Source organism: Rhipicephalus microplus, chromosome 9 (assembly GCF_043290135.1).
Source record: "Rhipicephalus microplus isolate Deutch F79 chromosome 9, USDA_Rmic, whole genome shotgun sequence".
NCBI lineage: Eukaryota > Metazoa > Arthropoda > Arachnida > Ixodida > Ixodidae > Rhipicephalus > Rhipicephalus microplus.
Window position 1 is genome coordinate 13,721,820 of NC_134708.1, and position 25,601 is coordinate 13,747,420.

Here is a 25,601-nt window from a genome sequence, read left to right on the forward strand (position 1 = left end):
ATCTTCGCGATCAGGATGACCTTCGCCTTCCGGGTAGACCTGTCCACGTAGGTCCGCAGGAAAGTCTGCCCGTGGCAAAGAGGCAGTGGACTATGTTAACGTTGACATGATCACAGCGAGAATACGGCGTTGAGAGCTTTCACAGTGCTGTCGAAATGTGTAGTCGTATTATGGAGCGCTGGCGAGTTACACATTCACATGTCCAGCGTCAGACGTCTAGATTAATCCTTCGCCAGGCAAACCTTGCCATCGCCAGTCTCTTGGTGGCTTTGATTCATTGATGATACATTCTATGCAAGGACTCGAACACGTGGCGATGGAAGTTCGCAGGCCGGAGCGTAGCAAAGGGGGTGATCATCGGGGGGGGGGGGGGGGGGGGGGCGTTCAAACCCCACCTCTACTCTATTTTTTTTCAACTTTGCTTGCGCATATCAACATGCACTCATAAAAACGCACGCACGAGCATAAATAAAGTACGGTTGAAATCCCCTCGAAAAATTTGCTGGATACGCAGCTGTTGCGCAACAATTTACTCGCTAATTCGCAGATATTAAAAAATTTTGAATACATGAACAAATCGGGTATTTATACGGGAATTCACTTTTTTTTTCATCGTGGACCCCCGACGTCGCGTTCAGGTGGCAGTCTTTGCCGTGCTGTTATGCTGTCAATGACACGTGGTCGGCAATCAAATGGGCCGTCTTTAACGACAAGAATAACGTGAACTGCCTTTTGCTCCGAAAAAGGTGAACCAAGTAGACACCTCATCACGTTCCACTCGGACAGCTTTTCAACAGCGCCAAGGGTTCGCCATAAAGGCATAGTGCACACCAGTAGCCCATTTTGCACACGTGAGATGGCGCTCCTACTGAGCAGCTGCGCGCATGCCAGCCATGGCCTCTGCGATTAGCTCCGGCTGCACGCTGCCGAAGCTGACGGTGGAGGCTACTCTACTAAGCCTACACTCACGCGATCGAAACAGGCTGCGATCTTATTGAAACCACGCAAAAGACGTACAACGAGGAAAAACTTGGGAAATCGAGCGGTGACTGACAACTCATTGCGTTATTCAAGCGAAATAGGCAAAGGAAGGACTAAAAACGAACAAAACATGCGCGCCCCACCTATGCCCATTATAAAAGATTACACTATTAACATATTGTTGTTTTGAGGCCGCAATGGTCAAGCTAAAGCTATCGAACGAATGCATTCGGTACTGGAAAACGCTGGCAGTTTTTTTTACCAGACTTACCTCCGGTGCCAGCATGACTCGACATTCCTAGGCGGTATAAGTTGCAGGTACTCGGCAAGCTCAAGGCTGCTTGTCACCACAGAACCGAATATCGCTGAGGATGGATCACGAACTGTAAACTCACCTTGCTGCATTTCTCGCCCGGGAACTCTGTAAATGTTGCCTTTGGTGATAGAAAAGCCGTTGCTGGCTCAGTGCTGACTGAAAGGATGCGACGCTGATGGCGCTTTCGAACAGTGTGACGTCGCTTCTACCCAACCAACGAACCTGTACCAAATGCCCACTATTGGCCACCAATAATGATGATAATTAGAAGGAAGACGACGAGAAAGACAAAGCGGGCAGCATTCAAAATGTTTATTAGAATGAAAGCCGTTTTGTTCATCTAAATTCTTGATTTACCATTATTGATTGATATCGATGAAATGGCTGAATAAACTTTATTTAAAGTGAGTTCGGAAGCTGCCTTCCGGCGTGCTGGGCGAAAGAGATTAACCGCTGTCCCGTCCCACCTTCCATCCATAATGATGGAGGTGCCTCATATGATGGCTCGAAGTCCTTGGACTCGGATGGCATCTTCGGCTTGCCGGACATTCAAAGCTGGTCTACCAACTTGTCGATCATCGCTAGTGAGTGCCGCCTCCCGTCGGCAGCAACGGTGACGAAGGCGCTCCCCAGCAGCGACAGCAGCCACGGTGGCGGCCGGTCCTAGAGAGGCATACCACTCTAGGACCGGTCGTATACCAGTCATCGCCGCTGCGCTGATGATTGACCTCGGCATTGGTATCTGTCGGGCAAATGGTAACTGTGCCGGCACATTCCCAAAGCATGTGCCGATGCATTGCACCTTCCCCGCACGCTTTACACGCGTCCGTCGGCCATAGTCTCGGGTACTGAAAGTGTTTTCTAAAGTCATACAAATTAATCTATTTCAAGTTCTGTTGGAATGTCCATTTGGCCGTGTGCCTGTCACGCATGATTTCAGCGTGAGCTTAAATTAGTCTGTGTAAGATCACTTTTAAACTGCTCCTCTGATTTTATACTTCCGTAGCTGCTGGAGCCGTTTTAGAAGGTCCTCATCATCAGCGTCTCTCATAGTCATATGCTGGTTTTGGGACGTTAAACCCCACATATCAGGCAAGGTCCTCCTCATCATCATCATCATCATTACACACTATTTTCTTCGAGAAGTAAATTCTATAAAATGTTTAAGGAGTACTAATTTGGACTCCATGAAATTCTGTCATGGTGTCAGATCTTGCCATTGGTCATCAGATTGGCGCAGGGGACTGCTATGGCCTCTGTGATTGGCGTGAATTGCCATCCTTAGGAAATTTCACAATATGTCGGGATCAGACAGCGTTTAAAGCAGCATACTTTGACGAAAGCAACGGCCTCGGGCACTCAGTGTGGCATGCATAGGCATTTATGTACAAAGATCTCGTCTTGTCTTCTCTGCCGTGCCTCTTGAACGTCAAGCAATCTAAGATAATTTATCGGCTGCTGGTGGCTTGCCTCTATCTGTCCGTGGCTTTACGGCAGCGCTCCCAGACACCCTCCCAATTTTTTTTTTGGTTGCAAGAAAGAATAAACAGGGAAAAACTCTTTCGGATGCCTGGCAAAACATTTTCCACAACAAAAAAAAACAATACCTCGAAGCACCAGTCCGCATAATCGATTTAGATCAAACGCTTTCAAATTTGCTATTCCTAGTTGTACTGATTCTTGGCAGAGTGACGTAAATATATGCGCGAACATTTCAGCTATCATTGCACTGTCAATGAGAGCTACATTATAATAGGGGGATCAATACTTTAGTTTCAACCAGACTTCATAATATCCTCAAAGCAGAGAGTATACCCCTACTTTTTGACAGCCAAATATTGTTTTATGTAAGACATTACTATTCGGCAAAGTTAAAGAAAATTAATTTTTATGTCATATCTGTTATCTTTATTACCTCATTCCTAGCAGGTCTTGCACGGCAGGTCTGAACCAACAGTTTTACAATCCTTATCTTTAACTACATCTACAAAAACAAGAAAAAGGTAAGTCCTGGACGATGTGACCTTCGAGAATGTTGATATGCATTGTGTGCTGTTGCTGTGCGTTGCTTATTAGCCACTTCGCATAACAGAAATTTACCTTTAATGAGCGAAACAGTGCGGGCGGGCGCGACTATAGCGCTCAACATCCCTTTACATTCAATAACAGAAGCGGTCATCATAACATACAATGTCGCATTTATTACATTCTTACTTGTACAGACACCATAAATAAACTGACATATAAATTTTCTGGCAAAGCACAGACGTACATGTTTGATTTGGTGATGTAGCTGCACTTCGCTGACTATGTGACCGGTTTATTGACCTGAAAGCCCAGCACTACATTGGCCAGGTCATTTGATGATTAGGTACATCTGCACGTTCTTATACAGACTGGTGGGCTCACATTTTGTTAGTGGCCATAACAAGCCTAACTGTTATTTAGAAAAGTATCCAAACACACTCAGTTCTACTCTAGCTAGACAGGCACAGTTTCTTTTACACAGTATTGAGAAAGGCTTTTCACAAGAACTTGACTTGCCACAAGCTACACTGCAGTACAAACGCCTTTCGAACGCACTGAATTGAAGGCGCTGGCTAGCGAAGTTCAAGTCAAGGAGAGTTTCTGAATACGGCGACTAATGTTCTATACGAAATGTGCACCTTAATTTTACCCAATATATTTTACACACTGAAAAAAAGGGACCTATTTCTTTAATTGACGTAATATTCCGTTTAAATCGCTTTGGTTCACTTGTAAAACATTTTTGCAACTTTTGAGTTCTCGAGTGAGGACAAAATAGCGTGGCACTTAGAACCAGGCTGTCTATCATCATACAAACACGTAGTTTGGCACTGCGTAGTGTGTGCTCATGAGGATATAAAAGAATAGTGTCAAGAGTATTTACTCGGTCAACATTATTTTTAAATAAAATGCGTTTCGTAGCCTCGCGTTGCCATGAACATGCCGAACGATCAAGTTGAATCGCAAATGTGCAGCACAGATGCAAGATTTACCCAATCAGCTGTCCATGTAGGCCACTGTCACAATAGTTGCAAAAATAATAAGGATACGGTTCTCACCTTTAGTATTGTATAAAAACGACCTGACCTACAGCATGTTACTTCCTTGTTTTAGTATGTGCAGAAGCAGACTATCACATTGTTTGTAAAGGTGAAAGGCTGGTATCTATAAGATAACTACAAAAATTCTAGTTGGGCGCACCATTGAAATTTACTCCAAACATTTCACCTTACATATGTTCAAGTCGTCAAGAGCACCTTATTTTCATGTTATATTGCAGATTAAAGCATTGCTGAGAAAAGCCAAATCTGACAAATGCTTTTTTCTCTATTCTTCGCGTCATTTTCCACGCCGGCTGTAGGTGAAAATATAGCGTAATATACGAAATGTATCGCTATATACACCTATCCGACTACTATTTACTCTATTCTTCCTGAATATAGCCCCTCATCTTTGCTTGAGAGTGGGAATATTCGGTTAAAATGTTCAGTTATTTAGAACAGGTCCTGTCATTCATCTAGTAGGAGCATTGACTACAAAAACGAAGCTCTGAAAAGTTTTTAAAATACTCTGCAGCATGTCCTTCAGACAGCCCGTCGCATGCACGCCGCGTCGAATGTCATTGTCATCCTGGTTGAGTATCGTGCATTAAGTAGACACAGCTTGAAATGACTTCACTTTTCTCAATATGCCGCCGACATAAGATTAAATATACAGAAGTCCTTGCGGCGTTGGTTGAGGACGAAATAAATGGCTGCAATTGTTCTAGTGGCTTCTCGCATGAAATATAGTACCGAGTTTCACACAAGCAGCAATGCCGTGTATACAATTCCAGCTAAATGACATGATTGTCAGTTTTGCTTATGTGTGTTTGTTCAGTTTTCTGACATGAAAGGCCTAGGAAAAAAGTTATCTTAGAAAGAAATGAATGGATCAGCTTTCCCACACGCATTGTGCTGAAGCCTCTTAACCTTCAAACATTAGGATCCAATATCTTACTGTTACATTTACAATATGATACAAGTGGGCGTTCTTTTGCGACGAGAAAACCAAATACATTCAGAACAGCTTCAACATAGGGTGACCAGCTGCAATGATTAAACCATTTCTGTGGTCCTGACAGATGGCTCCCCCAACCTTTCGCGGGGAAATCGACATGTTTCCAGATGTGTTGACATGTCAGCAACGGACGTATTCGTTTCTTCCCGACATTTATACCGAGTCGTGTCGTCCGAGTGAAATTCCACGTCGGAATTATTGCGCAACACACAGATAAGTGACGCGTGCAGGCATGATAACATACCATTGGCACTGCAAAATCATTCCTCACAAAGATTCTGTGAGAACATTGGTGTGGCTTGGCTCGAAAAACAAAATATACTTGGCATTTTTATGATTTGCGACACTCGTTTCTATACATTTCTCAGATTATCGCCCCAGGTAGGCGACATCAAACGCTTTGGTTCCCGAACACGACGTGGCTATGCGTGACAGCCCCCTTGTCTCTCGAATCCTGAGGTCAGCCATTGAAGCACGGAGTACAGTTTTTTGCTCCTCACCGAAGACGAACGCTCGTCGGTGTTGAAGACACGTACATCTTTGTCCAAGTTGTACTTCATGCTGAAATATTTAAAAAAAGCTCAGGTTAATGGGGTTGCACCTAACACCTGAAAACTTTCAAAAGTGTCATTCGGCCTGTTCACGAAGCTATCGTTACTATAAATATTTGTTCTGCCTGGGCAGTCTGCCAAGAGAACACACGTATGTAAAATTTTCTGACTGCCAAATTCACAGGGTTCGTTGTGCATTCGCTTAAAACGACTCTAATGTGAAAGCAGGAGAGTAGCCGGGGGGGGGGGAGAGGAAGTCTACTTTCTGTCCCGGAGTTGTTTTTTAATTTTGCTTGATTTTAATGTACACATACCAATAACACATACCACGCACGAATATGTGAAGCCTCCCCGCCGAAAAATGTTCTCGCTACGCCCCTGCCAAGGTTTTTGCGCAGTCGATATGTTTAATGCATCCTGATGCGTGTGCACCACCGTAGGCCTGCCTACACGATTCCCACCCTTCCCAGCTGTCTATAGTGTTATCTGCAAGATATAGCTAATCACTCATGTAAAGATACTGTCTTACATCGTTTCGCCGTCCTTCTCGAAGGGCTCGCTGTCTCGGCCAAACACGAAGTATCGGGCTCCCTTGATGAGGTCAGCCGTGGAGCACAGTTCCCTCGCCACAAAGAGCTTCGTGCCAGTCATGGCGGAATTGCTGGGCTCCAAACCTGCGAGGTTAAAATGGGCGAAGCAATGCTTCATTCGTGTGCCACCTTGAGACCTTTGCCCCCATTCCTGGAAGAAAAACACGAACACTGACACTTTCTCACGCACGAACATAGTTTCATCCCTAGTTTTTGTGCAGTTGTGAAGCTCCCCATAGGCCTAATGTTTCAAAAATTGGCGTCCTCAATGGCCGAAATTGTGGGAGTCAGCTGGTTGTGGCGTCATCTGTTAAGCTCAAAACAAACTAATCAATGCTTACCCCCAAATGCATAGATGTTACTTGGCTCGCGACTTCAACTTAACTTGAGCAAGTCGGCGCGAAGCAAGCAGCGGACTTCAAAACGCCCAAGTCAGCCTTCGCGTTTCATAGATGCTCAGGCTGTCTTGCTTGGTCAAGTCAAGAACGAGCTTCAAAGCAGAAACACGCTGCTCGCCTGCTAACGAGGGTAATAATGAAGTTGTTCACGTAAGGCATGCATTACATCAAAAAAAGACCGTACGTTTTAAAATAACTATAAAAACGAAGGGCCACAAGCATATTCTTGCCATTTTACGGCTAAGGAGCGGCACGTAGTGCCTGCCGCCACAGCAATGCGCTAGAGCGTTCGTTGCCCGCTGGTTTTAGTGGCCACCCAAATGCGGCGCGTTTCTCCATGGTTGCTTGTTTGGAGGCGAAGCAAGCATCGCGTTGGGTTCTTTCGTCGGTTTTTTTTTTTTCAATCTAACGTCACGGCATGTATTTGGGCTGACCGGGCTCACGAGGTGATGCAATTTTCACAGTATTTGCCTTTCTGTTCACCTGTGTGCATGCCTGTAGTGGGCTAGGTCGCAATTATGAAAAAAAAACAAGTTCTGGGAACAAATGTGATTCGTATCCTTTTGTTGAGCTTGGTAAACAAGTAAACAAGAGAAAAAGTGGGGGTCAGGACATTGCCCTCAGCAGAATTCTGTCTCGCGGGGTGCAACAGTGTCGCGCTGCATGATGGTGAAGCGGATAAAAAGAACCCGTGATAGGGGCACCTCTTTTTTATGTGTGTGAAATTTTACGTAGCGTTGTGCTACTAGCGATGCCTTTCTGAGCGAAAAACAGCGCCCTAGACGGGACGAAAGGATAGACGAGGCACACGGACACAGCACCGAGTCGATTTTTTTTTTTTTACCGAACGAGACGGAAAATGTCGTCGTGTTATAGAAAAACAGAAATAGCCTTTGCGGTTACGGAACACTTCGGCGTTGTCGACACCGGGGCTATTAATACGCACGTGTGTGTAGTCGACACAACCTGTAACGCAAGGGAACTCAGCCACTTCATAACAGTCCGCCGGCTGCGGAAAGTGCACCAGCATCGCGTACAGGTGCTTTGCGATGAGTAGCGTAACTTTTCCGACTGCACGGCACACTGTCGACTACGGAATGCGGACGAAATTTCTGGTGACTGGTTGGAATGTGCCAGCGCTGTAAAACCTGAGAGCCATCAGTGGCAGTAACACTGGATGCACGGGCTGTCTTTGGTTGTCCCCACTTTCACGGAGCGGCAACATAACGAGCAGCTGCCCCACGGCGTTCTTCATGAATCTGTACCTGGCGTGGAATTGTTGCTCGTCGTACAACTCCATCGGATTTCCTTGGTCACGTAAAGCGGTTCCAAGAATCTTCGGCAGGCAGTGCGCCTCAAAAAATGCTACGCTTATGGCGAGGCAAGCAAACTCAAAAGCGGCCACCTTTCACGCGACGTCCATTCGAGAGGTGGCCATGTTGGAATGACGCGTGAAGTCGCTTTCAAGCTAGCCCCGCAGCTGACTTGAAACTTGTCCTGACTTCGACCGAGCCAAGTCGCCTTCAAGTCATCCGCAAGTTCGAGAACGATTTATGGCGACCGGCAAGACCGTCTTGAGTCAAGAACGAGTCAAGTACGAGTCAAGTAACATCTCTGCATTCGGGGGTTAGTCTATTAATGCCAGCATTCCGTGTTGCGTTGGGCAGCTTGTTGAAAACTCACTGCAGATGGCGCTGCAAAAACTGAGTAATTAAGTGTTTTGTATTGCTTCTCCCAGATGGCGCGACAGTCTTCAGGCTCCCGCAGAATCGGCTATTCACATGCTCGGGTTTCGAAAAGTAGTTTTGGAACTAGTAGGATTTAAGTACTCTGGATGCATCGGCAATGGAACGGTCAGCCAGAACGATTTCCCTTCACACTGGTTCTTGTCTCAAGCTACGCTACCTCCACGATTACAATCGTTGACATTACGCGCTACAGAGATGTCATACCTCAAGAGTTCGCTGTTATAATAAGTTATATCAGATTTAACTATAAATATGTGCGAAGTTATATCCTAATTGACTCAATATTGTACTATAGCAATTGGCACGACATGCTCTCTAGCACGCTCTCAAAGCAATTTTCGTATAGGACTTTCTGAAAGCTGGCTCTTGGCATTATCTCTTGGAATGCGATGCCAGAATGATCAATAGGTATATTTTTGATAAATTATCGACCAACCAACGATTTGTGGATTAAGTGAACACAATACTACCACAGTAACCCAAGCTGTTTGTGCACTTTGAATATTTCACATTTACCCCACCCTCTCCGTAAGAGCAAGTATTGGCTTTTTCGAAACAGCTTCGTCTATTTCCTTTTGTCTCATCTCAGTAGCATGAACATGCTTGTATATGTACACATATTACAATAAACAGTACCCTACAAATGATGATAAACGAAATCATCAAGAGGCTGAGCCACCTCTGCATAGCAGCTGTTGCAGACAGATGCTGTATCCCGGGCTACACAGGCTGGTGATGTCCTTCATGTCAGCTTCCTTTGGCCTTGTAGCAAAAGTTTCCAAAATTCCTTAACTACGTTTTAACAGCGATACTAACGTTAACATGGCCACCTCACTTAGGACAAGTTGTATATTAAGTAAAGCATGCTCACAGAATTTCTCTCGTCGTAGAATGCTACTGTTGCAAACTATAAAAAGTGCTGTTCAGTACCTTCCTTGATCACCGTGTCCACCCTGAAGGTGATGTGCCTGTAGCCGTTGATGACATTGTTGGAGAACACAACGCCAATCCAAGCTGCAAAAAGTAAAGAACAAAAATGCTACAGTCATATGAAATAAAAGATTCAGTACATAGAAAAAACAATGTAAGGTGCTCCCCCCCCCCCCCACCTCCTGTTGGCCGTCAAGAACCACGCTAGGTTCAGAAAACTTATCAGGATCAGTAAATTGACTTGAAAGAGAGATGGCTTTCGCCTTCCAATCTTCTTAAGTGACTGCGCAACAGACGAAGTCTTTCTTTCTTTGTTAATATTTTCTTCCCTCTGTTGTAGAATCTTAATCTTATTCTCAATACCTATACAAAGCAGCATGTTGGCGATTACACGCACACCGGCAACAACCTGTTTTTTCTAATGAAGATTACGCCGTATACCTGTCGCCCCCTTTTAACATTTTACACTTGACAAAAGGAAGCAGGGCATTACCGAAATCGTGTTGTTGGCAGACCAGCTCCCGCAACTTGTCGCGTTTCTTCAATGTCGTGCCGGCCCTTTCGACGTCTAAGAACGGCTCCTTCCTCGGGCACTGGGCTGAGAAGTAATGCAAGTGACGATTACTTCACTGACATGAATGATGTACGCACAGTGAAACCCCGCTCACACAAGAAAAGTAAAATGGGAAGTTTTGCTCTACACCAGACGGGGTAAAGAGCTTATTATGATACTCAATTCTTCGCAAAGGTAGCTAGATTAACCTGGCTTAACACTAGCTCATAAGCAAAGGCTGCTAAATTGAGCAGTCTGCACGTATTTATGCGCATAATTTGAAAGATTTTCGGAAAGAAAAAAAATGGCCCCGCATCCGCATGTAATCTGCAAATGTCGTCGAGAGACGATGGTCTTGCGTGTGGAGAGAGTGAACAAAACAATTATTTGATATTCTGCGCGAGAAAATCGGTGAATGCTATTCTGGAGGCGCTGCGTTAGAGTGCCTCGAGCGTGCAGCGGAGGCAAACGAGCGCATCAAGTCACGTCACTCGTGACACATTAGCGCCATCTGTCTTTTTTTTTTTTTTTTTGGAAAACAAAGCGCGTGTCTCTGAGACGGGCGTGCGCACCCGTCTCAGAGGTGATAAGGTGTAGAACCCAAGGCGACGGGTAGGGGCCACCACCGTGTCTTCTTAACAAAGCGTTGGAAACACTCACCTTCCTCTGCAAGCGTTGCATGGTCAGCGCAGCGTGATAAGCGCTACGGTCCTTAGAATTACTTAATTATGCATTTTCAGGTAAAAGACGAACATGCAGAATATATACATGTTATGATGCCTCAGATATGCGCAATAATTGCTTTTTAATTGACAATCGCACACGTATGAACGCTGATTCCTGAGCAACATTGGTGGGCGCTGCGGATGGGGTCGGCCGTTCGGGGTATCGGCTGGTGCTGTTTAGAGTACCCGGTTCGTGGTAACGGTAGACAAACAGACAAATGCACAGACAGACAGACAGACAGACAGACAGACAGACAGACAGACCAAAGTTTTTGCGTCGAAGGTCCCCAAGAAAGACTATCGTCGTTAAGAAAAGATATTTACTCGCATATTTCGGGCTTCCCGACCAGCCCGAGCCATCTCGCCGGCGCGCGCACCTTTGGACTTTTCGATGCTTCGCGCCTCGCCGAGCAGACGAGCGCAGTCACACACGCTGCGAGTGCGAAGTCCCCTTTTCCGAGGACTTCTCCAAACTAAGGTCCCTAGAATACCACACCCGAACACACACCTGTTGACGAGTCACAGGAACTGCTCGAGCGTTTGCCTTCCCCATATCTCCCAACCTCTGCCACCGCGATAATGGCAAGAATGCACGCTGGCGCCACGGCACGGACGACCTTCTGCATCGGAGGCTTGCGAGGGTCTGTCGTGCCAACTGTTCTCCTCGTTCTCTGCGCCCGGGCTTCAACTCACGCTTGGCCGATTTTGGAAATTTAGGTTTCGCTATCCAGCCGACGCGTTTTGACGGTTCCCTTCCGATGTGCTACAGTAATTATATATACGCCGAAATTGAAGCAGCTCGCTGTTGTAAATTTCGACAAAGAAAACGGGAAACAGGCCGCCGCAAAGCACTTCAAGGGGACGTACTTCAACGTGACGACCGGTGCGATCGGTACGCGAGAAAGCAGAAGATTGCGCGCTTGCTAATGTAAGTTTCCTGAAATTGAAGGAGGCCTTTTCAATTATGTGCAGACGCTTAGTTCTTTCAGTATCGCCGTGACGTGGGACCAAGCTTCTGGAAGCACTGTCGAAAGAGCTTCAAGAAAATGGGGCGTTTGAACGCGCTCGACGGAACCGGAGATGATGCGCTTCAGGATGGCGGTGGCAGCGGCCGCGACAATGATTCCCGATCGGACTCCGTGATCAGTGATTCCCGCTAGACCACGCGTGACCGAATCTGACTGGTTAAAGTACGCGCCAATTCTTTCAAAATTAACAAGTAGACTTCGTTTGTGCTCCAATTTATCTTTTTTGTTGTTTTTTTAATGTATACAGTGCACGCGTTAAGACTGTGACAAAACATTTCGAACGCCCCCGCAAAGTCCCCGCGCAATTTACGCATGCCCTTCTCGGGCCCCAATATCATTTTTAAAGAAGTGCGTAAATTATGCGAGGAAATACAGTACACTTCCGTAGATAATGATTGCGGTGTCACGACGAGTTGTATAGCATAGTCAACACACACACACAAAACTTACGTGAGTGAAATTTGTGTTCTTTAAATACGAAATACACGTGCAGCATTTCTTTCATCAATGGTTTCCAAGGAAAAAAAAATGAGCAGCTTTCACTAAGTAGCGCATGGCTAGGTCGCAACAGAGATGCTATAGGCGGCTAGCTTGTCCAGGCTTGGCTATAGGTCTGTCCGCTCTTACCTGTCTGTTTCCTACTACTGCATTGATACTATGATGTGTTATGCTATGTTATGCTACTATACATGTTACGTTGCTATACTATAGATGACTATGCTTGCTCTCATACATGAAGTTCGACGTCCACGATATGGTTATCAGAGACCCCATAACGGAGGGCTCCGAAAATTTCGACCACCAGGGGATCTAAGTAGATGAACCTCAACCATTTTAATCTCCATCTATGCTAGCTTTCTCCTATAGCGCCTATGCGCCATACGAATTGGGCAAATGCCATTTCTCAATACACCCGTACACTGAAGAGTGACAAGGAAGCACACGGGCGGTAAACACTTTAGGGGCCCCATGGTTCAGCTTCGCTTGTTAGCCATCTGTACCGATTGCTAGGGCACTGGTTTAGCACGTACTCGGCTGCTGACCCACAGGTCTCGGGATCGAATTCCGGCTGCGGCGGCTACATTTTCTATGAAGGCGAGAATACTACAGGGCCCGTGTGTTATGTGCACATTAAAGGTGCGCATTAAAGAACGCCAGGTGGTCGAAGTTTCCGGAGCCCTCCACTACGGCGTCTCGCCTAATCATATGGTGGTTTTGGAACGTTGAACCCCACATTATCTATCAGTCTATCCGTCTATCTGTCCACGTATCTATTCCTAACAAATATGCTTTAAAAACAGGATACATTTTCAAAACCAACGTTTCAGAAGAGATAGACGTCTATAAACGTCAAGATCACGATGACTTGTATAGTTATATTTGTTGGGCCTTTGCATTCCGAAACCACGGTAAAATTATGAAAGACACCGTACTTGAGGGCTGTGGATATTATAATTAGTATAGATAAGTGGTAAAAGTTCTATTTAGCTTTTTTGTGACCTACATTATCGCATGTACCACAGATCACGAGGTTTAACCGGCGAGTACGGAAGACGTATTCACTTTAATCAAATTTGCATTGATACACCGGTATCGGGGTGTTCATTTCTAGAGTGCGGGCGGAGTAAAGCTTGAATTCCAGTTATTTTGTTTAAGTTCTGGGTAACCTGGTGTGCGCAAATGCAGACGAACGACAACAGAAAACAATAGACAGGAACAAACGCTTGTCTCTGTCTATTCTTTTCTGTTGTCGTTCGCCTGCGTTTGCGCACACCAGGTTACCCAGAATTATGAACCAACTCGCTCAGCCACAAGTTCGTTTAAGTTATTGGTTTGAAAATATAGCTTAAATCGAAACACTTACAGCTACTTGCGCATAAATATTTGGACTACAAACTACAGATGTTCGCCATTGTCTGAAAAAAATTTTCCCTGAATGTGTACAAGTACAGAAATTTGACTGTTATTGAAGCTCGGAGCACCAGGTTCCATTAATAAGTGCCCGCCTCGGTTGAACAGTGGCTACGGTGCTCTGCTGCTCTGCCAAAGTCGCGTGCTTGATCTAGGCCACGGTGGCCGTGTTTTCATGAAGGCTAAATGATTGATTGATTGATTGATCGATTGATTGATTGATTGATTGATTGATTGATTTCATTTGATTGATATGTGTGGTTTAACGTCCCAAAACCACCGTATGATTATGAGAGACACCGTAGTGGAGGGCTCCGGAAATTGAGGCTAAATGGTAGAGGCCCATGAACTGTGCGATGTCGGTGCAGGTTAAGGAACACCAGATGGTCGAAATTACCGGAGCCCTCCAGTACGGCATCTCTCACAATCACACGGTGGTCTGGGACATAAAACCCCCGATGTTATAGTCTTCCGGCTCGGAGGCACGCAAGACGGACTCCCCCGAATCTGCAGGTATTTGTGTTGTCTGTGTTGTAATGCGTGCACGGCTCATCCAGAGCGCACTGGAGGCTGCGGTATCCCAAGGGATCCCCCCCCCCCCCGACCTCCGCTGAAGTAGCGCAACCAGTCTCTGTACTGGTCTCTTCCAATTTTTTTATTATTTTTGGAGAAATAAAGATATTACCACCACCACCACCCACATGCTAGCCGTAGTATTAGCAAGATTGATTGATTGATTATTGATTGATTGATTGATTGATTGATTGATTGATTGACATGTGGAGTTTAACGTCCCAAAACCACCACATGATTATGAGAGACGCCGTAGTGGTGGGCTCCGAAAATTTCGACAACCTGGGGTTCTTTAACCTGCCCCCAAATCTGAGCACACGGGCCTACAACATTTCCGCCTCCATCAGAAATGCAGTAGTAGTAGTAGTAGTAGTAGTAGTAGTAGTAGTAGTAGTAGTAGTAGTAGTAGTAGTAGTAGTAATAGTAGGAAATGTGAAAGGAGCATGCATAGTCAAATGCAAATCGCCTTTGAACGGGTCGCTTGATGGGTTGCCAAGAAACATATTCGCAGCACTTGTTTCTATGGTTATGCAACTATCCGGATCGTTAGAGAGCTGCTTTCTTGCTAGATATGCTAAACAAATAGCTCTCGCGGCTAAAATGGGGCCACGAGTCAACTGCTTATACCTAGGTTGCTCGATAAATCCCAGTGTTTAATAACTTTTTTCTCTTTCTCGCGACATCGACGAGAAAACACAGCGATCAAAAGCTTCAAAGCTTGCCTAGACGCAACAATATTTGACAAAAAAGTGCCCTTGAAACTCACGGACTGCCCAATATCCTGAAGCAACAAATAGCAGTACCACGGCGAACCAACATAACCACATCGTGAAACAAATTCTAAACTGACGAAGACTTATGTATACGTGAATATAGAGAAAAAAGCCACAAACACTTAGCAACCTTTAACCAATTAGTATTGACAAAATTGATCGTAAAAACACCGAGGCAATTTAGAGTACTGATAGCGTAAGAAACAGCTATGTAAATTGACGTCAAACACAAGCGATTGAAGAAAGGTGAAGGATGCTATTAACGTAGACGAAAAAAAAAAGGTAAGGGGACAGGATAGAGCACCAACTTGCAAATGATTATTAAAAAAAAAAGTCGCAGCATATCCACGGAGTGAATGATGATTAGTGGGGCGAAGCGTCCATCCGTCCGTCCATGCGCCCGTCCAACCGTCCGTCCATTCGTCCGTGCGTCCATGCATCTGTCTGTCCATGCGTCTGTCCATGCATCCATTCGTACCTGCGTTCATTCGTGCGTCCCTCCGTTCGTCAATGCGTTCATGCGTCCGTCTGTCCATCCGTCCGTCCGTCCACTTGTCCATCAAGTGAACACTCCAAGTGCCACGATCTCGCACCATTTCATCTGTCCGTCCGTCCATCCGTCCATCTAGTGAACACTCGAAGTACCTCCATCTCGCATCTTTTCATCATATATTCATGATATACATGTACCGCCACCCACCAGACATTCCAAGGACTAAACGAGATGGCTACCTACTACTACTACTACTACTACTACTACTACCACTACTACTACTACCACTACTACTGCTACATACATTTATAACGCACGACCCACGCATGCATGCATAAGCATGCAAACGTGCGCAGCTACAATTAATTGCATGGACACTGGCGATCAACCAACGCTTATGAAATGACGATAGCAAGGACGCCTGAGGATATAAGACCACAGTTCGTGTCATATATGAAAAAGTATCTCATAGTTTAGTGAAGCGAACAGGTACAAGGTACCTATTGTGCTTTCAGCCCCATGAGAGCTGACCAGCCTCTGTCCACGCATCGCAGCACCACAAAACCTGACTTTTTGTGGTAAAAGCGTGGAAGGCCATTTCTACCTTTTGCGGAGGGCATGGTCTAAAAAAAATTCACTTACATGCGACAAAGTTTATTATCAGCCAGACTGGACGCTGTGTTAATGACAGGGCAATGGGAACATGAGCTTTCGATTAAAGATAAGATCAGTGTTCTTTTACCTACGCACTGCGAATCCTGCACGTGTGGGCTGGACGTTAACAAATTTTCGCATACTTGGAAGAAGCAAGTACCCTGTGGCACGAGAACTCTTGGAGGCACGTGTGCATCAGTGACACGTCTGTCGCCCTGCCTAAAGCGAAACCCTTTTGATAATCCCACCAGTGCGTGTCTGGTGTGTTCTAGTGTAATCTGGTGGATACACCAGAACACACTGGTGTGTCGTGATGTGAACACCAGCCCTGGTGTGCTGTGTTCTAGTGGGAACATTGACCCACTCTGGTATGTTCTGGAGGGACGTGTTCTGGTGGGATGTGTTCTGGTGTGAAAGTTGACCCAGTGTGGTGTGTCCTGGTGGAAACGCCGACCCATACTGGTGTTTTCTGGTGGGACAAGTTCTAGTGGGATATGTTCTGGTGGGAAGACCACGCTGGTGTGGTGTGTTCTGGCTGGATGTGTTCTGATGGACTAAAGAAATGCATTTTTTTCTAGGGGTTTGGACTAAGAATTTTATTCAACCGAGTGCACTCGAACTCACACTCCTTTAATATTTTCCTCAGCCAGACTCCCTTGTACTAAAGCTCACCAAAATATATAATACTCAGCCGGTCGCTCTCAGACTCGTGGTAAGCGCATTTTTTTTTCGCTATGGTGATGTCATAAACGTAGGATTGATCGCCAATTTCCGGCGCAACTTTAACAGTGGAATTGTCTGCCTGCTTATAAAAAAAGCTGTTTCTTTTTAATTAGGTCAGTTGCAAATTGACGCTCTATCCTATTTTTTTCGTATACGTGGGTTGCGTCAGACAACTTTCTTCAGAATGAACCAACTAGCCAAACACGTTCTAGTAAACAAGCGATTGAATTGTAAGAGGAGTGGGGACCAATATTACGAGGTCTTGTATACCATAGGATCTAGTTTGTACGTTTTTAAGTAAGATCTCAATAACTCACTGGACCGTCACTGGACCAGAAATAACGTTCGATTTAACCAAGAGCCAAATTATCGAAAGTATTAATAAACAATAAACGAATGACTAGTACAATAAAGTTTTTTTGTGTGAATACGTTATTTATGTACCTATTTTGCATAATGGCAGCGTAAAAGCTTCAGTTTTTGTAAAAGAAGGAATGCAAAGGAACGACGTAGAAGAAGAGTCTATGGCGACATAGAAGCTATCGTGAGCAGCGCAGCCAGACTAGACACACAGATAGGAACAGACGAGCAAACGTGTTCTGTACTTCCTGTGTGTTCCTTGCTGTGTGTCTTGTGTGTCCTGCATGCTAGTTGCACTGCTCACGATGTTCTGTACTTCCTGTATGTTCCTTGCTGTGTGTGTTGTGTGTCCTGCATGCTAGTTACACTGTTCACGATGGCTTCTATGTCAAAACACCAACTCGCACAACAATCAACACATTTAAAGCTGTCACGACGGTAGGTGGCAAAAGTCTCGACCACAGCACCGCAGTGCGAAAGGTCGTCATGGGCAGAAAGCTCACGAAGAAGGGCAAGAGAAGACCAATACATCGACTGAAGAGAAAAACAACGCAGCTTGCATCTTACAGGGTCCCCGTGAGTTTTTGCGCCGAAAGAGATAACAACGTAGCTGTATCTACTCATCGGCGATACGCCATACCCACTGAGACGTCGGAGGATGTACATGTAAAAGCAATCTATGTCATTCGGTACCGACAAATCTAACAGTGTAAAAAATGTCACGGTTTCGCCAAAAGGGCGAAGCAATGAATGCGATAGCAACATATTCCAGTGTTGTACGAAGCAAGGCTCGCATTTTCAGGAGCAATAATAATTGTAGTAACATGAGCTTGCTAAGTAACCAAGCTTCCTGCGGAGCGGACACAGTATATGACCACAACGAGGCTCACGCGTGGTGACGGCGATGATGAGAAGCGCCTCCCGTGGGCAGCGCATGCTGGTACTAAGGGCCATACGTCGTGTGTTGCCACTGGTGGCAGTTTGTTATGTTTAAAGCGCGTCTACACGTGGACGGCCGCTCCAGGTACACTTTTGGCACCATTGTTTTTGGAGTTAAAAGCGCAGCCCGTAAAAACTTCCACCTGCTGTCGGGGCAAGAGCCGCGCACTGATTGTTGCCGCGATAGCTCGACAACTATAAGCGCCCCCCCCCCCGCCTCTTTAGTGCGCTCTGAAGATCAGCGCGTGCGCTGACGACCCCGGCGGGAAAAGCGATTTTCGATCCACAGAAATCCTTCCTCTTATGACGGCAGCACACGCGACGGCGAAAACCAGCTGAGGCTGGACATAATTGCTATCGCAATAAAAAAAAAGACCTCTCACCTGCGGCGCATTCGCACTGGTTTCCTTCACAGACGAGCTTGAGCAGGGGGCTTGTCGAACCGGGACCGTAGAATTGTGTGCAGGAATGCACTGCGAAAATTACGAGGACAATCACGTCAAACTTCACGCCAATAAAGTTCACGCAATCATGAAATAAATATCTACAACATTCATTGCCAACATAAACAGCGTTTCGAACTTTATTTTTTAAATGATACTGCAGTGCAAGCTATCGGACAGCCATAACAGAAAAGGCTTGAAATATAGTGCCTGTACCATAAAAAAATGAACTTGGCAGAAAATAAACGTCAACAAATGATGCAAAGTATATTACTTCGAAAAGCAGCATGAAGCTTCATTTGACACATATTTTTGTGATTTTAAAACACAGCTTAGGCTTCAGTTTCGAACGAAAACTGTGAAGTGGTGGTATGGTGAAAATGCGATGAAGACGTTAGGTGGAGTTGCCGTAGTTACTTATATTTTTTTTTTACATAACTAGAGCGCAGACTTCCTTTTCGTGCGTGCATGTGTGCGTGCACATGTGCGTGAGTGCCCAAACGTGCGTCCATGAGTGGTTACTTTTGGCTGAACGACTCTCCGTACCGCAACCCGAACTTACGTAATTACGATGTTTAATTACATTTAATTACAATTTCAATTACAACAAATGAATGATGATGATGGCATCTGTAACGCCAGTAAATCTTTCACTAATTTAATTCCTCAATCGCAAGTATAACTCGTGTCTTGCTTTTATTTGAAGATTTTGTTTTTCGCTTTCCAATGTTTTCTCTTTGCGAATGACAGGTGTAAAATCTTTAAACCAAGGTATTAATGGACCCTTACAAAGCATTCCAATTTATATACACTTTCTCTCAAAGAAATGTTTCAGCCGCTGTAACGTTTTCAATAAATATTTCATACTTTATATTGGTTGCTCTGTTTGCAATAATGCAATATGAATCATTAAAACATTTCTGAAGCACGACATTCCCATTCTTGCACTTTGAATGCTTACAGTTTGAAGTGCGGAAAATTTTAGAGCTGCGTTGTCATGTATTGTCGTATGCTGCGATAGCATGCCGCCTTTGTCACTTGGCCGTACGCAGGCAAAACCGCACACAGCATAGCCATCTGTAACCTATTGAGCCCGCACCACTATGACTCTCGTATTTTGTCGGAGCGCCGTATGCTGTCATCACTTGACACAATCCAGACAACAAAAAAACATAAAAATTGAAAAGAAGAGAGCAAACGAGATTGATTGATTGATATGTGGGGTTTAACGTCTCAAAACCACCATATGATTATGAGAGACGCCGTAGTGGAGGGGAGAGCAAACGAGAAATACGAAAAAAGAACGGGTGAAAGTAGGAAGAAAGATAGACATAAATATGAATAAAGAGAAAAAATGCAAAATAAAACCAGAAAGCAGAAAAAGGGTGAAGCAAGGCAGAGAGAGAATGCCGAGGAGTAACAAAAAAGGCCATCCAGCTGCGCAATTCCTTCTGGCGCGCCACCGCTAGTGCAAAGATACTCCAATTTTTGCTTGCACGTATTTCCGCCAGTAATTAATTATTTTACGTGTGCGAAATGCTTGAACGCACTAAACGCTTCCAATAACGCGATCAGAAATGGCACGCGCGATTATTGAAACCGCGCAGTACTCACTCGGGTTGTAGTAGTCGTAGACTTTGACAACTGCAGACTGAACGTTGTAGACGACGTGCTGTCGTTGTATTCTGAACATGACGCACGTCGGCGATTCCCACGGTATCTGTGGGGCGATGAGGCAAAACACACACACACACAAAAATAAGTGGCCTTCCCGAAAAGTGCGCCTCTTCCGAGAGTATCCGCATAGTAAAAGCAGCGGTGTCAACTTACCTTATCAAAATAAAGTATTACGTTTTTCTCTGTCATCTCGTACTTCGCCAACAGATCGCTATCATTTGTTGCCTGCGGTGAAAAAAAAATATTTGAATAAAAGTGGAGCAAGAATTACTGACCTGACTTGCAAGCATACGTGTTACTGCCATTATATTCGACTTGAAACATTCTACTTAATTTATACTATATATACTATACAATACTATTTTATTCTATTCCATTCAGCTAATTCATTACATTTTCCTATTCTGGTAATTCATTCTTTCGATCCATCTATCCTACCCATCCACTCCATGAGACATTTCCTTACAGGTCTTCTATCAGGCATCCGGTAAGGTGACGTCACAATAAATAAATAAATAAATAAATAAAGAGAAACCAGTACTAATATATGCAACATAAAGTAAAAATAGCCGTGCACAAGAAAGAAAGAACGAAATAAATAAATAAATAAATAAATACACAGAAATCGCCAGTGGAAATACTAAACAGAAAGGTAAAAATATACTGAGAAAAAACTGAAGAAAATTAGCTCCTCCTATGGTGGCTTGACAAAAATAAAAAAAATATAGGAATAGGAAACAGGTGAATAAGGGTCCTAAATAAATATATCAGAGGGGCAGGGAAAACGCAGACGCATACAAAACTGCCGTTAAAAAGGCAAATTGAAAACAATCATGGCGTTTCATATCTCAATGCCGAGCAATAATATGGGCAGATTAAACACTGTGCGATAATATACGTCGAGCTTATCATTGCTACATGGACGTTCAACTGAGATGAAACAAAAATGTATCCCGAATGATTTTGTATTAGCATGCTACTGTTAGCTCTAATTACAACCAAAAAAGCCAGCTCACCTTTTCCAAATCGTCCTTAATTGGCTCGAATCCGCTGAAAAGCCCCACCTCAATCACTGCCATGTTGGAATCCTCTGTACCGATATAGCTGAAGGAAAAGAAACGTTGAATCAGTTAATGTTGACTAGTACACAGACATATTCACAACGGAGTATTTGAATTGACCCTTACGGCGTATTACATCGCCTAAACGGATACTTTAGTGAAACAATAACTTCGTTAGGACTGATAAAATGTACTCATATAACTCTAATGTTAAGTGTTTTACTATCATATGTTCATTATAAGTGGAGAAAATTTAAGGTTGAAGTTTCGAATTTTGCGCCAAATCTCTGTGTGTGACGTCACTATTTTAACAAAATTTGTTTCTTTCGTATTTTCGCGACATAGGCTTGATGAAACGTTTTTTTTTAACATTTAGAATCGCGCTTTGGAGAGCCCACGTAGCGCCACGCCAGCTTTAGCCAGCTGGCCGCGAAGTTAAAAGAAGCAAGCCGCGTGGCACGTGGTGTGCGAGTCACGCACATGGCAGAACGCACCGGCGCCCGACCTGGCTGGACGCCACCGACGCGAACGCTTCTACGCCCGCGTTCGAATAAACGCTAACTATGACCACGGCTATGTCTGAGGACTTTAATGCTTAATTATTAAGCCCTCGGGCAATGTACTTTATCGTTACCGATTGGAAACTACGTAAGACCCAGTAGACGTCGTCAGAAGCTATGACGTCACGATGTTTGGTGCGGGAACTTCAAACTGGCGTCTCCACCCACATTTCTTTTTTCTCGCGCGTTTTCTTGCAAGCATCGTGTAATGAAAAAGTGATGTTTGGGGGATTGCGAAATCACACTCTAAACAATCATTTTTTTTTCTCTTTAGTGGCACTTTAAGGGGCAGCTGAGCACTCGATTTCTGCTGACGTCATCTTTCGACCCTGAGCGCAGCTAGAAAACTTGTATTCGTCAACTTAATTAGATGGAAAAAAAAGCGATGGCGTATTAAGCATCCTGAACATCACCTTCTGAATCGCTTGCCCAGCTTTGGTTACGGGTACGCGCTTGAACTATGCCCCAAGGAGACGAAAGTTCCCGGCTGCGGCGGCTGCATTTCCGATGGAGCCGGAAATTTTGTAGGTCCGTGTGCTCAGATTTGCGTGTACGTTAAAGAACCCCAGGTGGTAGAAATTGCCGGAGCCCTCCCCTACGGCGTCTCTCATAATCATATATGGTGGTTTTGGGGCGTTAAACCCCACATATCAATCAAGAAAACGAAGTACTTTGCGTGTAACGTTAACCGTTACAAAACATCCCAGAATGCCCATTGCAAGCGCATTTCTCAAGTGCCCACTCCACAGTAAGTCTTCGTTTGGCGAATCAGCGAAGCGCCCTCTACGCGTCATTAAGGAAACGCGTGAAGCTACGTCACTGTTCACATCATTTATACTGTTGATACGGTTTGTAATGGGTGGGCCTTTAGAACACGCATACATTGCTGTTCACAAGTTTTGATACGTTGGGTGATTCTACACTTCTGCCACGCAATAGATACATGCGATAAGGAGACTCCACACAAGGTATTCAAATAATCTTTTTTTTTCTTCCGAAACAGACGCGAGAAAGCGTGTTTCACGTGTAACCTGAAACTATTGAACGTGTATTTATTGATTGATTTGTGGGGTTTAACGTCCCAAAACCACCATTTCATTATGAGAGACGCCGTAGTGGAGGGCTCCGGAGATTTTGACCACCTGGGGTTCTTTAACGTGCACCCAAATCTGAGCACACGGGCCTACAACATTTCCGCCTCCATCGGAAATGCAGCCGCCGCAGCCGGGAATCGAACCCGCGATCTACGGGTCAGATTTCACTATTTTCAAACTGTTTCAAACTATTTTCAAACTATTTTCAAACTGTTGCATAGCACCTTAAAGTTAGATTTACCTCTTAATCCACATAAGACAGGCTTTTTTGTATTTTGAAGGGTCTGTTCAGCATTTGAATAGTATCTTTTTACTTCGTCTGAATTCGATATGGCGAAGCATGAGAGCATACAGAGACTGATCTTGAAGTACCATCTGCTCATGAGTGTTTTGTGGAAATTTTTCTCAGTGTATGTGACAAGTATACAACAAATGTGATGAATGTGTGACATTTTTTTATCTGTGAACGCACATGAAGCGAGTATGAGATGTGATTATTAGACTTTTTTGACTTGTAGTCAAGGCGGCAATAAAGAAAAAATGCATGGCTTTGTGGTAGAACACTTGCTTGCCGCGCAGATGGCCTAGCTTAGATTCTCACTGAAGTATATTTTTTTCATTTATTTACGACTTTAATACCGTTCTTTTTTTTAACGCACTCTCGAGCATGATGATATCTGAGCTTTAACGTTCCAAGACCACCATATGACTAGGAGAGACGCCGTAGAGGAGGGCTCTGGTAATTTCGGCCACCTGGGGCTCTTACACGTGCACTCAAATCTGAGCACACGGGCCTACAGCGTCTTGGCCTCCATCGGAAATGCAGCCGCCGCAGCAGGGATTCAATCCCGCGACCTGCGGGTCAGCAGCCGAGTACCTTAGCCACTAGACCACCGCGTCGGGCTTCACTCCCAAGCATTATGGTGGTTAGGGGTTATGGGCTTTCCACCTGTACAGCCTGGGTTCGACGCACTCGAACTGTATATATTTATTATATTATTTTTCATTTTTGTCTTTTTTTATTTTTCAGTCATGGACCCTGAGATGATTTTTGCTCACAACCAGCGACGCCAACGCCGGAATTTAAGCGAAATAAGCTCTTTAACGCAATCGCATTGAAATGATGGTTGCAACGTAGTCACGATTCCTGGATGTTACGTTCGTTTCCTTTAATGGCATGAAATACGACGAAGTTGCTGAATCTTAGTCCATAGACAAACCTCCGCAAGACGTCGCCACAGAAACTGCTGCGGCAATCATGGGCGTCTCAATCATGGGGGAGGTGGGGGGGGGGGAGTCGAATAGGTAAGGGGGATGCAGCATCCCCGCCCCCTCGTAGAATATTGAGTAGCGTGCGTTCTACGCAGTAACAGTGAACTACACATCTTGAGTGGCACACTCAGGTACCGCATATTCATGTGAAACAGCGTACATGATTGCCAGCCATCTTTGCCTGTTGTAGATTATACCGTACAATAATCCTGCCGGTCCTGTCGCAAAAGTGAAAGAAAGGCTATGCACAATGCCCCCCCCCCCCCTTCCTGCGAGTGCATAAGACGTTCTGCGGACGCCCTTGTCTGTGGTACATGTTTCCGATGTTACAGTACTTCGTGAACGGCAATAGACCTAACAACATATTAACTCTAAATATAACAGCTACTGGCCCTTCCATCAGACTGAACACCCTTCCGAATGGTACAAAAGCGTGCAAAGAAAGTTTTCAAAAAAATTGGCGAAGACATTTTTTTTTACTAAAAGAAGTAAAACGAAGTTACCGTGAGCAAACTTCGATGTTGTAGGTAAGCTTGCTCTGCGGTGTCGCTTGCACGGAAGCCGCGGAAGTATCGCCGTTTGCTGTTTTTGAATGAAAAGAAAAAAAAGTTCTCAATGAGAAAAAAATCGCAAACGCCAGTTCGCCCGTACTTTTCCAACCACTTGAACCAAATTACCTGAGCCAATTTCCTGAGAGCACATCCCTCCAAAAAGCTAAGTACACCACCTTCTCTATCTACTTACCTGAATGACTCCAGTAGTTCCGGACATGGAGGCGCAATAATAATATCCCAATACACATAACTTCACAAAAAAAGTAGCGGTTAACTTGCGTTAACCTTAAAGGGCAGAGGGATCACTAGTGGTCAAATTTCTAATCATTTGCTCTTACTAATCGACAATCCTTAACTGCATGCGATGTGAATCACTCTGAAATAGTACACCAGATCTGCGCTTAAGCATCTGACACAGCTTGGCAGGAAGGTTGCAGAGTTTGGCTATCGCTTGTAAGCATATATATCTGCACCCAGTAATGCAGTTTGGCGGATGCATGGTTCAGATGGTTGGATGCTATGGGCGTCCTTATTATAACGGGGCTGTGACAGGTGTACCACCAGGCTTGCAAGAAAGAAAGTTAAAACTTTTTTTATGTTCGCCTAAT

The 25,601-nt window shown here is 44.8% G+C and overlaps 1 protein-coding gene across 7 annotated transcripts in view; it reads right to left on the bottom strand.

Moving 5' to 3' along the window:
* Positions 1 to 5,700: 5,700 nt before the first annotated feature.
* LOC119163486 (complement C3) overlaps positions 5,701 to 25,601 on the bottom strand; it is a 93,943-nt gene continuing 74,042 nt past the window's right edge. For 5 of the 7 annotated variants that reach the window (XM_037415489.2, XM_075873166.1, XM_075873165.1 and 2 more), the window contains 9 exons: positions 24,943 to 25,024; positions 21,469 to 21,556; positions 20,606 to 20,677; positions 20,390 to 20,495; positions 18,716 to 18,805; positions 10,094 to 10,198; positions 9,601 to 9,684; positions 6,464 to 6,608; positions 5,701 to 5,944 (listed from right to left, as the gene is read on the bottom strand). In XM_037415489.2, coding sequence (XP_037271386.2) covers positions 5,806 to 5,944; positions 6,464 to 6,608; positions 9,601 to 9,684; positions 10,094 to 10,198; positions 18,716 to 18,805; positions 20,390 to 20,495; positions 20,606 to 20,677; positions 21,469 to 21,556; positions 24,943 to 25,024 — 911 coding nt within the window. In that variant the 3' untranslated portion in view covers positions 5,701 to 5,805. The remainder of the gene's footprint in view (positions 5,945 to 6,463; positions 6,609 to 9,600; positions 9,685 to 10,093; positions 10,199 to 18,715; positions 18,806 to 20,389; positions 20,496 to 20,605; positions 20,678 to 21,468; positions 21,557 to 24,942; positions 25,025 to 25,601) is intronic. The other 2 variants (XM_075873164.1, XM_075873161.1) reach the window with 1 other exon arrangement.